The 15703-nt window shown below is 36.4% G+C and overlaps 1 protein-coding gene and 1 long non-coding RNA gene across 5 annotated transcripts in view; one reads left to right on the forward strand and one right to left on the reverse strand.

The window, feature by feature from the left end:
* BIRC6 (baculoviral IAP repeat containing 6) overlaps positions 1-15703 on the forward strand; it is a 174982-nt gene that overhangs the window by 121922 nt on the left and 37357 nt on the right. For all 4 annotated transcript variants that reach the window (XM_014255965.2, XM_014255963.2, XM_014255964.2 and 1 more), the window contains one exon: positions 1061-1229. In XM_014255965.2, coding sequence (XP_014111440.2) covers positions 1061-1229 — 169 coding nt within the window. The remainder of the gene's footprint in view (positions 1-1060; positions 1230-15703) is intronic.
* On the reverse strand, positions 7076-11183 carry LOC102112629 (uncharacterized). The gene is made up of 2 exons (XR_272776.3): positions 10482-11183; positions 7076-9363 (listed from the first exon to the last, which is right to left on the reverse strand). It is a non-coding gene; the product is annotated as an uncharacterized LOC102112629 (long non-coding RNA).

The raw sequence follows: 15703 nt of genomic DNA on the forward strand, positions 1-15703 counted from the left end.
AGCATTTTTCTATTCAAGAAAGAGGAAAATCACCTAAATTACTCTCAGTGAAACTTCCAGGCAGTATTCTGTATTCTGCCAGGGAGAGGTTTAGCTATAAATGTGATAAGTCATGAAGTAAGGAGGCATTTGCTTAGGGCACTCAGCAGTTGAAGGAAGTAGCATTTTGCTGAACATGTCAGTCAGTTGTACAGCAGACTTTCCTTAGTCCCTGCTCTAGAAAGGTTTAGAGAAATTCTGTTTTATGGCATGTTTATAAGATGCTGCAGCAAAATACCATGGGTAAGGAGGTTAGAACAAAGAGGGAGAATGAAAGAAAAGACTGAAAAGGTGAATTGGATCCCTGGGACTTCAAGCACTGCAGTCTGTCAGGCCTCAAAGTTACTTACTTGAGAGTACAGTTGCACAAATCAGACCCATGGAAATGCTTACATCTACAACATACAGTCAGGGCCTGTGAACTCAGCCACAGCTGCCCTTGGGACAGCCAGGTCTGCAGCTGGGACACCATTACCACCACTGTCAAGGGGAAGGCTGCTCTTTGTTTTCTCAGAGCCATGCTCATGACTAGTTGTTCCTTCAGGTAACTGTTGTGCTCACCGTAACTTACTGTTTCATCTGTAAACCCTGAAGTCCCATCCCAAAGGAAGTTACAAAAATATTTGAAGCATTTGCAGCTGAAAAAAAGGAAGTCCTACTGCTAGTTAGTGTACTTGGTGTTCTAAAGTGAAAGGGACTGATCAGCTGCAGGTCTCAGTTGTCTGAGCTGGCAAACTCTTGCTTTGAGTAACTCCAGCAGGTTTGTCAAAATTCATATTAATTGATCTCCTGAAATAATTCAGAATTATAATCGTTATTTAATTTTATCATTAGCCAAAGTTTGAATAATGTAATAACAGTGTAGAAATTATTCTGAGACATCTTTGGGCCTGCTGAAATAAAAACCAGAACTGAATTCAAAAAACAGTTAGTGAAGTGTTAGGGCATCTATCTTAAGGAAAGTCAGAGTTCTTTTGAGTGAAATAAATCAATTGTGATTAAATATTTTTGTGTATTTTAGGTTCTTGCCAGTTACATAAATCCTGCAGGGAGCACATCAAATGAAGAGACTCAAACAAGCCATGAGGGGAGAGGCCAAAACAGCAGCGCTCTTCCATCCGTTCTCCTAGAGCTGCTCAGTCAGTCTTGTCTCATCCCAGCAATGTCATCATACCTCCGCAACGACTCAGGTAATGTGTCCTTGCTGCCTTCAAAATCAAAGTTGGCTAAACTTCTATCAGATCAGTTTTTATAGAAACAACAGGTGGTTCCTGGTAGTTTCAGTACACTTGCCAATTTAAAATTTTACTGATGGAACATTCACTTGAGCCTTAGAAAACAAAATAAAATAGAATCACCAGAATCTTGTTGAAATGCTCGCATTTGTTGCAATATCTCTTTAAATTTGAAGTTTAGTTCTTCAGCCATTGAAACTAACAGGAAAATTGTGTTTTCTTCTGAGAAGTTTACATGTTAGTTCTTCTACAGAAGTTACACAGGGAGTACTTTATACAAGTCTATGGAACTTACTGTGAAGAAAAATGTTAATTTTAAAGAAAATTGATGAAATATATGCCTGAATTTGGTGAATGTTGTGCACAGTAGGGCAATTCTTCTTCAATCGAAGCTTCTTTTCTTTAGGAAATACGAAAATAAGCCTCTTACCAGAATTGCAAAATATTTCAAATATATGGGAATAATTAAATTGTTTGTTTTTTTAAAGCAAATTATTTCTGTGATTTCATCAAATTTCTGCTCATGATTTTAAAACAGAAATGCTTTGATAGTTTTCATCTGGCATGTTTTACCTTGCTGGGGAAACCATTTCCGTTTTACAAGGTGGTGTGAAGCAGTACGAATTACGCAAATGCCTGTGCGGAACTAATGACAAAATGAGCAGACTGGATATGTGATTTATGTTCTCACTAGATGACAGGCTTTAGTATGAAGATGAGCCTTTAGGTTGGACTTTTATTAAGTTACTTCGTTTATGAAGACGGATTTATTCCTTAAGTATGTGGAGGAGTTGTTCCAAATCTGAGTAATTTGGTTTTGGAGCTTATTTTGCCTGCCCTATTTTTGGAGCAACTGATAAATGTCTTTGTCACATTATTGCAGTTCTTTGGATGCCACTTGGAGGGTGTGGTGATGTGAATTCATGAAACAATGTTATAGCTCCGTGAATTACAGCATATATTTTATGTTAGAGGTAAAAGAGAAATCATCCCTGTCTGAGGTATTTGCAAAGCTACTTGGGACTAAAACAAGAATGTGGCTCTTTTAATTTGTACTAACTCTAGGACATTACATAATCTTGTGTGATAGAGTGGAAATAGTTCAAAAAGTCTGCTGGCGTCTTATAGTAAAAATAAAAAAAAGGAAGGTCTTTGACTTACTAGTCTGTAGTTTGACACCTCGTGGTAATTTTGCAATGAATTTGTTGATTCTGTTTTGCACATACTGCAATGAGGAAAATGAATCAATGATAAGACCAAGCTTATTATTGCAATTGAAAATTCAATGTAAAACAATCAAGGAAATGATAAAGTAAAAGAGTAAAGCAATGTCTCTAACAGATACTCATAAACTCTTCCTTGTTGAGGAAAAGGAAGAGTCATTGAAAGGCTGGCAAAAATGCCGTGTTATCTAAAGGATGAAGCAGTTGGTCCTGAGTTACGGATGAATCACAGCTGCTGAAATTGCTTTTTGCTATTTTCCATAGAAGAATGTGTCTGTCTATGTAAGTCACCTTTAACTGGGAGAGAACAGTCGGATACTGATAGAAGGAGATGAGATATGTGGCTGGTGGCGAGAAGTTCAGACTAGTGTGGCTTTCAAGGACCCTTTGTTTTCCCAAAGTATAAAGAAAAGGCAAAGTTTCAGTGAGACATGTTCATTTTAGGTATGTTTTCCCCTGCAGAACTGTTGTTTGTGGTTGGCAGGGGGTGTGTCTGTGCATTAACAATTAGGAAAGAGCGAGCAATATAGCAGTCAGACTGTATTAAAGCACAGCAAAACCTTGCTTTTCATAGAAAAAAATTAAAACTGCTCTTCCGATTACAAATTCACAAAGAAAGGGGTTATTTCTATTGAAATTTAGAACTTGAAAAATCTGAGGGTTGTTATGCTTTGATTGATCCAAGCAATATGAACATTTCCTGCTGTACTTGTTCAAAAGTGTATATAACACTATAATTAACAGTGTTCTCCCAAATTTAAAAAATAATAACTCTGCAGGCTTGAATCAGTCAAGCTCGTCTTTGGAAGCACAGTAGGACAGCAGTATGAAAGAGAAATGTGCAAACAGGATGACTTCTGGAAAAAATGTCTTCTCTTAGTATTTGAGCCAGATTCATTTAGTTGGGAAGGAATCCCTGGAAACGCTTTTTCTTAGTGATAACAAGGCATAATTCCAGTGCAGTAATTACTGTTGAAGTGAAAGGCAGACAGATAATTTTCACATTAATGAAGGCAAGTTGCATGTGATGCTGGGGTCTTGGTGTCACTGACACTGAGTGTCAGGAGACAGCTAACACAAGACAGGCAGGTTGAGAAGCTCTGAAGCTATGTTAGGCTCTGGTACAGTGCTTGTAGGACTGAAAAATTCACTTAATGTGTTTATAGTTCAAACATTTCAAATATAGAGCTAACTTTTTTATTATTACTACTATTTTCTTTTTATTTTTTAAAATCTTGAAGACCAATGCAATGTAGTAGAACAGATTTGAGTCTTTCCTGATAGAGCTTTATCTAATTGCAAATTTATCTATCTTGAATAGCTGTCTCTTGTCTAGCAGGGCTGAACAGGAGCCTAGGGAGTGTAGGAAAGGGAATAGCATTAAGGTAATGCACTTGTGTATAGGATTCTAATTCTTAGGCTGGTGCAGCTTCTGCTGTCAAAATGTACTTCTACGTGGAAGAAGCAGGTAACTTCATTCTTTCTGTAACATGCTGGACTGAGAAATTAGGATACTGCATATAGAATGCTAACAGAATGTTCCTGGGTTCTGGCACCCAAGCAGGAACAAGCTGTGCCCAGCACAATGGTGACAGAAATTAGCAATTTTCAGCAGTTCTGTAACTTTGTCAGATTTAAATGGGTACTTGTGGGACCAGCTGAAGGTTACTCTTATGCTGAGGGTATTCTGCCAGATTTTAGGTTTCATTGTAATTGTTGGATGACCAAGAATTACAACAATGTTGATGTGAATGATCTTCACATATCTATGTGTATCTACCATACACATAAAATTAAGGGTGGAAAAGGTTTTGATAAAGAAATATGTGCAATGAAGCTGCAGGCATGCTCTTTCCTTGCCCAGTAGGCTGGTGACTCTGTGGTAATATAAGACAGTAAGTATTCTGGTATTGGTGTGAATTTTGTGTTTTGCATACACATATTCAATTAGCTACAGGTCTGGCACATCCAGCTTGCAAAGCTCTTTTGGCAGATTGGCCTGTGTAAATCAGAGTTGAAAATCTATCTAGGTTTTTTGCTGCTTAAATTTATTTTGGTATCCTTCTTAATTTGCCCAAAACATACATGGACTAGATTGTTATCTATATAGTTCTAGATAAAAGGAATATTGATCAGACAAGCACTGCTCACATAACATTTAATCTTTTAGAAACCTCACCTTGAACCAGATCAGTACAAACCAGATTGCTCTGATATGTTCTGCAGCTTCATCTGCATCAAAGTGAGGTGATTGTGAAGTCCTTGAAAATTGTGAACTGACCAATTAATTTCTATAATTGCTTTTTTCTTGTAGAGAAGGAAGGTTTGTCTGTCTTTGGAGAACTTTCCTTAGTATGCAAGATAGCTCTCATCACAAGGGGCAATAGCTGCTGTGATCCTCAACATTTCTTGATCTTTTTTTTGGTGTTCCTTTCAGTTCTTGTTATGGCATCACTATGGCTTTTATTACCTTTCATTTTGTAAATTAAAAAAGCTTATTTTTGCAACATGGCAAGATTTTTTTATTATACCTATGTTTGTTCCTAAGACTGAACTCATATTTACATTTGTACAATTGATGTAGTTTTTAACTTCTGTGTCATGAAACATCTAGCATGTATTCATTACCACACATCTATGCACATTTCACACCAAAAACTGCCATGTAAAAACCTTTTCACTATTGTCTTGTATACAGCATGTTTCATTTGAAAGAATTTAGGGACTCTTTCAAATATGTGAACACTTCTCTTCTTCAACAAAATGCACAGCAATAAAATTGGTACTGTACAACAAGAGGTTCCCAGCAAACGTGTGACCATACATGACTGTCTTGAAGGTCTAGATTTTGCTGGTACAAGTAAGAGTTATTTGACTGATAGGTTTATGGAAACTAATACAAGCTAGTGTTTGCAAATAGGAGAGAAGAAAGCAGTATTCATAACAGTCTTTGTATCTAACAAAATTTGTAGAGACAAGGCAGTGGAAAGGAATCATGAAACAGAAGGAAAATCAAATGACTTTTAGAGCAGAGCAGGGACTGTCTATTTTTTAATAGCCTTGAACAGTAAGAATCCAAATGAATTTGAGATTTGTCGATACCACAATATTAGGTAGTCTCTTCATGGCAAAAAATACCATTTTGTACTGTTTGTACTTACACTAGTATCTAGCAAACCGTGAGATGATTTGGACTTGTTTAAAGCCAAATATCAAGAGAGGTTTATTATCACATTTTCCTTGGAAAACAGACCTCATAGCAAGTTGCAGAATTCTGCCTGAATTCTCCTTGTTTGAATTTCCAGGCTTACAGGAAGCAGATAATACTGTAATTTTAGCTGGGGTTTTCTTGCATGCTCCTTTCTTGGGCACCTTTCCTTCTTTGGTGGACAAAGACACCATGTGATGATGGTCAGCATAGCTTGCAGTGTTATATGACCTTAGTCTTCCCTAGGTTTGACTGCTGAGAAGAGATGATGCATTTCTGTAGGAGGGCTTTGCTAAAAGGATTGTCTTTACTGACCAGCATCTTCTACTTGATGAGAGTCTGCTATTTGCTTCCAATGCACCTTTCATATTTTACCAAGTACTACCACATCATGGACTTGTGGATTCATTGATGTTGTGCGGCTTTATCCTGCTTCCAAATACCTCACTGTGAATTTTATCTAATAAGTACTGTGGACAAATCTGTTGAAAGTGAATGTGCTGCATTCTTTTTTCTTCCTCTTTTGATGTACCTATGTTAGTTGAGTCCATTGAAGTCATATTGTTCAGGCCTCAGACCATTAACTACTCTAGCAGGTCTGCTGAGGATGGAGCGTTTCTTTTCTAGCAACCACACTTATTCCCAAGGCATTACATGGTGGTATTTTACTTTCTGGCAAGTAATCCTGTCCCACTGAACTGAGTAAGTTGAGTACTCTGAGGCAGGTACAGTGAGCTCCTTATTCATCCATCACTGAAGGTGTGATGGTACTGCTGCAGTGTAAAGGTTGAAATATCATGCAACTCCACATTTCCCTAGACTGTTGACTTTTTGCTGTATATAATGAGAGGTCTTGCTATTAAGCAGTTTCTTGTTGGTGAAATTCTTAAGCATATATTGGATTAAATGTATAAGTACTAAAGCTGTTTATTAGAGCTCATTTAACTAAAATTAGACTTAGGTCCACATGAGTATAGCCTGCAGGTATTACCTGTTGAGAAAGAATATCAGATTGCTGTTTTAAAACAAAACGTAACTTGTATGCTGAGGCAATCTAATGATAATGTTACCCTGTGACTTCCCTCTAAGGGTCAAAGCCTTTGCTACAAATGAAATCAGAAGTACTGTGGCAGTTTAGATAGACAGCTTATAATTACTGAAATTAAAGATTCTCCTTAGCCCTCATTAATGTTAATGAGATCATTCATTGGTAAAAGAATCATGCTGACCCTTTGCCACATTTGGTTATAATTTCGGGATTGCCTTTTGTCTTTTTTGAAGAACTTACAGAAAGAAAAGGTGCAGTATTTTACTGTAATTCTGATATGATAGTTGAATAATGATTTCGAGAAAAGAGCTATGCACTGAAATGATACGAAATAAGACTGTTTATTTATTTCACAGAATTGACAAGTTTTAAATAATTTCAAGATCAAAATAAACAGCAGTAATTTCTACCTGAATTTCACTTTTCAGGTTCTTGTAATCTTTCCTTTCAGAGACCCATCTTAAATATCCTGGTATTATGAGATTAAATGCAATAATATCCATAAGTATGTACATATAAGAAGTACATTGAAAAAATTAATAATGGTAATATCTGTTCTGTAGTCTTAAATAAACATTAGTAACCTGCATAATTCCTCTAGAATGTAGCTTAGTTTTACAGAATGCTTTGGTGCTTCATGTACTGAAAATAAGTATACATTTAATAGAGACTTGCTGAAGACTGTGGCTTGTAAATAAATTTTTTTGTCTGCATGTGCTTCCTTCCAGTGCAGCCTCAGCTCTGTTCATCATTTCTCCTAGTTGAGCCAGTATTGTCTCAGAGTTGTAAAACCAGAACATACCATCTTCCACCTCATTTGTCCATAAATCAGTGTTACAGTGTGTTTCTTCAATTGACTGAAATACCATTTCCAAATTCATCCTCTTCTAGGTCCCTGACTTTATTCTATGCATACACTGGTTTTAAAGTGACTTCCAAAGGCTCAGTTGGTTTAGCAATTACCAAATTCTATATGCTAATAAGCTATCACCTATATAAGGGGTGTATTTCTTCACATGTCATTTTATGGACATACAAGATGTAGTTTTATAGCCTAGAAGAAATGGAGCCAATAATTCAGAAATGCAGCTGCTCTGTTGTTCCTCTTTGGCAGACGTAATATTAAGAAAAGTATTTATTAAAATAAGTTTCTTTCTACTTTTTTCATGTTATTTGTTTAATGAGTTTTTAATCCTAAGTTCTCAAAAGTAATTTTCGTTATAAGGTACGTGTGAGATACATTCATGTATACAAAAACTTCTATGGTCTCAGACTGTCTGCAGCTTTGGATCTAGTTTAAAGGCATATGTAGATTTAATTACATATGTGGAATTAGTTTCACTAATTTCAGTAGCCAAATGGTATGTTCTGTGAAGTATGCTTAAGAGTTGAAATTTTGGGCTTCAATCATAGACAGTGCAAAAAGGAAAAATTTCTTCAGGACCTGGTCCAGAAAGGGAGAGTACAGTCTTCTGGACAAAGATTAAACCTGTTTTCCATGCAACACTGTGACTCCTTGCATGGTATGTTTTACTTGAAAAAAAAGCTTCAGGGTGAAAACATGTATTTGGCTTCTGTTAAACACATTCTAAAAACGGTGATATAGAAAATGTAATTTTTAGATTATTTTCATTTAGAGAATATGTATTAGTGTGTCATTGGAATTATTAATATGTCTTAAAAGAAGTACTAAAATTATTCTTTATTTTTTCACACCACTTTAAAGTATTTTTATTTAGAAAAGCACATTGTCAGTATAGCATGATGATTTTAAATACAAATTTAGTAAAGGCAAGAAAATCTAACCTCTTTCAGCTTTTCACAAGACTAACAAAAATGCTGCAGAATATAGTCAATAGTTAAAATTTTATTTATAATATTACAACTTCTAGTATAACAGTGTTCCTGTTTCCACACTTATTATACATTAGTGTAAGTTATAAGCCTAAATTATGGTGGACTAAAAATAAAATACCCTTTTGCCTGTTTTCTGGTCTCAGCTATGAAGAGACATACTGCACAAAACCGTAGGAAGCATGGGACTTGCTTATAGTTAGTTATATATTTAGTTTGTCCCTTTCTATGTTCTGATTATTTTCAGTGTTTGCCTAGATTTCTGTTTGCATGTTTGCTGGCAATAAAGCAGCACCGTCTCTGATCCTGCTATTCAGATTTCATCTGTTACCAACGAGAGTTTGTATTTGGTCTGCCTTCATTTACGTAATTTAGCACCCTATCTGGGCTCTTAGGTGCACTTTGCAGTCATTGATGCAGCACCCTTAGCCAGACACTTCACTCTGGAATGTTTTTGACACTCTTATCAGAGAATGGTGGGATTTTTGCTTTAAATTTAGAAATCATCCTTACCATTGCAGGTCTTTGCACTTTGTGCTGCACAACTGATTTTCAAAAATGTCATCAAAGTGTAGTGTAGATGTACACAAAAACAATAACAAATAAATTGAGCACAGTTCCAATAATCCCAAGCAGTGCTAAAATAGATTCTTCTTTTTCCTCTTTCTCCTCTTGCCTTTTTACATCTTCCAGTGTTGTGATGGCAGAGGTCCCCATTTTTCCTGCAAATACCTTCACCAGTATTCTGGCAGCTAGCTAGAAAAAAGAAAGCAAATGGTAAATCCGGTCTGATAAACACGCAAGCTTTGATATTTTCTAAACCAATTCTTTAGTTCTTCATACAACATTTCTTGATGCTGTGTTTATTGAGTGTATTTGTCTTTTGCTTTCTTTTTGTATGAACATGTCCATGTTAAAAATACATGTTCTGTAGGTACAGATTTGAAAGGAGTGAAAAATAGCTCAGTGCTTCAAGCCAGTTTAATGTGCTTTATTACAAAAGACATTTAAAATTTATCTTTAGCCAGCTAATTTGTTTCCTTATAAAAGATGAAACTGGTGAAAGCAGGTATGTGAGCATTGTCAAATCCCCAGTCTGAAATGCCTGGGGAGGTTATATGCATTTTCAGCTTTTCTTAAATATTTAACTGCCACATAACAAAAACAGTTGAAAATACTCATGCCTGCTGTTTTCAAACATGGAAAATATGCCTTCTTAATACAGTATCACAGTTGTTTTTCACCAGTGAGCCCCTAGTAGGCAATTGCAAGTGAAATCTTATTCTTTTTCATGTTTAATAGATCAGCTTTTGGACATTTATGCAACAGTAAACACTTAACAGAAAATGTCTGTCTCTTCAAATATAGAGGTGGTTGTTGTATATGCTGATTATTGCAGTATGCCACAGGATGGTAGTACTTTTATAGTAGCAACATTCTATGCAATATGAGAATTCAAGTAGACATTTACAGATCCATATATGATTTGTTATCTTTTTTTGGTTGCAGAAGTGAGGTTGACAGGTCGTTTCTATTACTTAGCTGTTCTTGCACTCTTAGTTTACAGTCAAATGTCCTCTAGAAACATATTCCCTGTAAAATTATATTCATTGGTGACTGGGATGTTGATCTTGTATGTAATCTGCTATGCTGTTTTAGCTTTATTGATCAGAAATTTCATGGGGATTTGTAGTAGTTCAGATCACTCCAATTTACAGAAGATATACAATCATTTTATAGTGCAATAGCATCTTTCTCTCCTGGCAAATGCTTTTAATCATTAGAGATAAATGTATTTCTGCTGTAAGTCTAATTAATGTCATCAGCTCAGAGCATATCTTACAGGAAGGTTAAAAAAAAAAGATATTTCTTACCCTACATTGCATCAGGAATAAAATGTCATCAGACATGCTTCTTACTTGTCGATTCAGTGGCAAGCCAAGCTTTTATCTTCATGAAGGGGCTGCTCTCCTCTCTCAGACAGACCAGATAGGAGCACGAACAGTTTCTTGATAAAGAAGTTTATCGGTGAGGATAATAATGTTGCAGAATCTTCCAAATGACTGATGTTCTTTCTCAGTAATCCACTAAAGCAAGTGTAGTCGAAAAAACAGTAAAGCTGTTTCTCATAATGATCCTCACTGTTGACTACTTCTCATTAAAATTGAGGGGTTTTTGCCTTAGCTGATGCAGAGCAACGAAATGCATGCTGTTCTGTTTTGTCTTAAAAAAAAATACAAACAGCTCCTGGTTTTATTCAGTTATACTTGGTTATTTATTAAGACTTCAGAGACACCCAGCCTTTGATTTACTCTTTGTGGCAGCCGTCTGGAGAGGCTTTCTCACGTTGACATGCTGTAATTCCAAATGCAGCGAACTACGTGCAGTCACACTATGTAATTTTAGTCCAGCCTGAAAAAGGATGAAAAGAGGTCTGCTTTGCTGGCAGTAGTGTGAATGCTGTCACACACCTGCATTCAGAGCCTCTGGAAAGAATTCCAAGGTATTCTTCGGAGCATTGCATAACTCAGCCAGGCAAATCTGAAGAGAGGAATGACAGTGGCTTTAGTTGCACACTGTGGTGAGCTGTGACATTGATTAAACATGCACTTGGCACTTGCTGAATAAAGAAGGAGCTACGAGCCACCCTTGCAGACAGTGAGTTGCATAACAATGTGCGATGGCTCTGCTGTTTCATCGTGAGGCCGGGCACATTTTAATCCTGTACTAACAGAGAAAGTGCACGGTGTAAAGAGGAGCAGAGTTAACTGTACTTCAGGGTTTTCTGAGGAAGTGCTGCATGACAAATGGTGACATTAAGGCATTCAAGCTGAAACAGTGTTTCTGCCTTTTGTCTTTTTATGCTTTGTTTGACAGGCAATTGTTTCTATGGGAAATAAATGCTTTTACTCTTTTATTCACCACCCAAAGAATGCAGGTTACCATATAATTAACGAAAACACTTAAAAATAATCCTGTTCTGATTTCTTAGGAAACATCAACACAATTTTTTTCCTGCTTGAATCAGAGAGGCAATTTTTTCCTGCCCAAATGGAAAGGGGGGAGAACTCTATAAAGTCTTCTCCTCCCAGTCTCTCCAGATTTAAAAAAAAAAAAAAAAAAAAGGCACGCAATTTTAATAACCTCTGGTCTGGAAGGAGCTGTATTTCAAATAATTTTATTCAGTCATTTTGATCTATGAAGGCTACAAATGCAATGTGTTTTCTTTGGTGTAGCATAGCTTCTTGCTGTGAATGCAGCTGTATTTTAAATATATCCAAAAACTTGTTTTGTAAAAAATACTTGCAATGCCAAGCAAGTCAGAATTCAAATGTACAAAAATGTACTTTTGTATATGTTCATGAAAAATCAAAATGCAATTAATTAGATTGTGCTTGAACAATGGGAATGTAACTGGAAACCTTAATCATTTTCCAGAACAGCATATTTTAGGAGTTACAAGGCGTTGTTTGAAATTCAGTGTTGAAAAATCTTTTATAGAGAAAGCAGAAGATAGTAGTAAAATCATTGTTTTAAGCTCTTCCATTTTCAACTTAATTTACATTACATTTTTTCTCATTATTTTTCCGAAGTGTCTCAGTACATTTGTTAGCTCCTTAGTAACAGACAAACCTGCATGTTTTGCATGTATATTATTTTAATGGTAAATACCATGTTTGAAGTACTATGAGTATGGTACTTGTATGGGATTTGCCCTTTATCCCAAAAGTTGTGTTGCCTCAGTGAAATTGTTTGATTCTAGAAGAATTAACTAATTAGGTAAAATCTCTCCAGCATAGCTTCATTAAATATATATTTTCTAATATGTATATATGGCCTTTCTTTTCAAGCTCTTCCCTTTTTCTGAAAATGCTGCTTCATCTTCAGTTGTTCTTGCAATTGTTTTGTGTCTATGTATCTTGAATGTATTTCTGTATTCATTTAGATCCATTGAGAGATACAAATATGGGGGAATTTTCACCTGTGTATTCTCACCATTCACATTGCTGACAGCACATAGCAATAACAAAATTTTCAAGCTGCTGTACTGTATTAACCCTCACATGTTCAAAATCAAACCCATTCCTTTGTGAAAGAGGGAAATTGTACAACGTGCATATTTTATTTAAAGATTAATTATATGTTTGTAGCTCCACTGCAAATAACCAGCTAATTATGATGTGCCCACAGAGAGCAGCAAAAAAATCCTGAAACATTTCTTGGCCTGGTTATTACCATGATTGAGGTCTCATCGTGGTCTGCTGGTTTAGAATTGTGCTGTAACTGGCAATTCACTGGCTACAGTGAACCCTGGGAAACAAATCAATCTGGGCTGCCTTTGCACACAGGTGAGGGGCAGAGATGCCTCCTGCACAGCGTGATTCAGATGCAGCATTTGCCATGGTCTGATGGCATTTCTCCCTCACATCCTGCCATTGCATTGGTATGCGAGTCTGTGTGGACATGACGTGAATGGGTTGGGGAAACAGGCACAGCCAAAAATAAATCTCCAGCACAACACAGTAAGAAGGATGGGGAAGTAGCTGCTTAAGCTGTCAGTGGTGGCAAAGAGTTGCTGTTTGAGAAGAAGCAAATAAAGGCTGTCAGACTTAACATTTGTTAGTTATAGGAAGCGCAAGGAATTCATCCATGTTGGGTGGAAGCTGGCATTTACAAATAACTTCCTCATAGCTACAGTGCATCTCCAGTGTGAGGAGAAAATTTCATGCACGATTTCTCACATGAGTGAAGTGAGTAATTGATTGGAAAAGGCTTTGATTTACCCATAATACTCAATATTTGGAAAGATGGGGAGATACTTTACATTTTGTGTAAAATTAAGAGTCTGGGAGTACATTTTATAGACGTCAATAAAAAATGCACCTGTTTTGAAGTGAACATTACACGGTTATATAGAATCTGGAGTTTGGACACTGGTATCGAAAAACATACTAAATTTAATTCTGTTACTTCCATCTAGGAAGAGCTTTCAAGCACTTAGTAAGACTTTGGCATCTCCTCAGTAACTGATTTATGTGGTATTCTAAAAGCAGGGCAAATTTGGTTGATTAGAGGTCACTCTGTTCATTACTGCTGAAGTCGCTTCTATTGCATGGGAATAGACCTCAGGCAATACAAATGTATGTCATATTTTAAAGATATTCATACTTCAGGGGAAGTTGCCAAGCTATCTTGTAAAAACTCAGTGGTATAAATCCGGCAATTTACAGTCTTGATCCTTCAATGATCATTATCCTGCCATACACTGCAGCTACGAGTAATGTGGTACACCCAGAGCATCACAATGCTACAGGTGCAAAATAATAAAACAATACACAACACAAAAAGAAGCAAGTTCTCTTAAGTGTATGTTTTATTTTTCCTCGTGTATTTTTATGAATTTATAAAATTATGATTTCTGTGTATTCTATAATTATTCTATATGCTGTATTTTTTAAACAATTTTTAAAATAGCATGTTTTGACTCAGATAATGTCTAGACTTAAAAGCCTATTTAGGTTAAAATGCTGTAAGGAAATCCAAAAGATCAGCTGTCCATGAAGACTGTTTTTGCTTGTAGTTGTTCTAAATTTTCCCCAAGATGCAGGAAAGTACTTGAAATCAGGTAGCACATGTATTCTGTAGGGTGATGTATTCTAGTTTTCTTCTCCAACAACCTTCACAAACTTCCCTTTATGAGGTCTGATGGCTTTTCAGTTAAATTGCAGAACAATAGAGCAAAACTGTGTCTCTTGGGAGATGCAATAGTATGCACAAATTAAGATGAACTAGTTGGCTTAGCATAAGCAGGAAATGAACAGCTACATTTCTTCTTTCTTCCTTACTGTTTTTTTTTAATTTCTTTTTTTTCTTTCTCCTGATAACACAGATACTGTTTTCTTTGTGGGAGCCATTAGACTATTTTTTATGATACAGATTGATGTGTGATGCCCTTGAGTCAGCAGTGATAGGCATGGCAAGGTTTAAAAGTATTTTTTTACTCTTCTGCTGAAAAAAGAGGAAGGACTCGGGTCCTCCATGTGAAGCAACAAAAGTTATTTTTAGCTTTCTTACTATTCTCTTTCATGGCTCTTTCACGTATTTCAGCTCAGCATTGACTTGATGGTTTTGGCACTTCAGCTATACACTTCATCTTGGTTTTCCTTCTGATTGTGGAACTTCACTTTCTTTTGGCTGTTGTCTGGGGGTTTTCCTGATTTTGTAATTTAGATGCTGACCCAAAATACCCTTGGAAAAATTCAGAATTCTCTCTTAACTACAGAAGTTTCTCCAGTCAGTTCCTGCCTGTCAGTTTTCGCTTAGCAAAAATGATCTTGTCCCAGTCTCTCTCTCTTGCTCTGAAATAGTTCTGCATTAAGAAGTCAGTTAATGGATGTGTAGTAGTACCAAATCTTCTGCCACAACCCTTTCAACACCAGCTTCTCTTGTTACTGGTCAAGCTCAATTTCTGTGATCATGGTCAGAATGGACACTGCTGTTTTGTCAAGAAAAGTACTAAGTTTGATAATTGAGTAAAGTTTAAAGAAAACAGCCATTGGAAGGTGTCACGTGACATGTATCATATTTGTATGAAGAAGTATTTGAATCACTGTCTTCATGTCCTGAAGCAATTCAGAAGTTAGTGACTGATGAATCTTCCTGAGTTAGAGGTGAGGATTTCAGCCCCAGGTGCGTGTGGTGACCTTCTGACACTGGGCAATATTAATTTTTCTCTTTTTTACTTATGTTGAAAAGAATCTCTTGTGTGGGTATTGTACCTTTATGAAGTGGTTAGTAACTTTTAGAGTACTTCGGTTCTGATTCAGTGCTGCTCTCTGAAGCTTGGGAGAGGTTTTTTAATCAAAGACAGCAGGTTTTTGGGACTATTCCTTCACAATGTTTGAGTGTAGGCTTCATGCTTCTGTAGGAGTATTATGGCTTTCAAGGATCAGATTTGAGTCCTTACTGTGCAAGCACAGGAGAAGCAGAGTAATGAGAACTGATCGTTGTCCAGGAGGGTGGCTCTCAGAGAACTGCAGTACTACACCAACTTTTTTTCTCCAAAGTCCTTAAAGCATCTTGCCATCTGAGAAAG

The sequence above is a fragment of the Pseudopodoces humilis genome, chromosome 3 (assembly GCF_049639895.1).
Source record: "Pseudopodoces humilis isolate 2021_Gansu_Grassland_sample_001 chromosome 3, ASM4963989v1, whole genome shotgun sequence".
Classification (NCBI taxonomy): Eukaryota; Metazoa; Chordata; class Aves; order Passeriformes; family Paridae; genus Pseudopodoces; species Pseudopodoces humilis.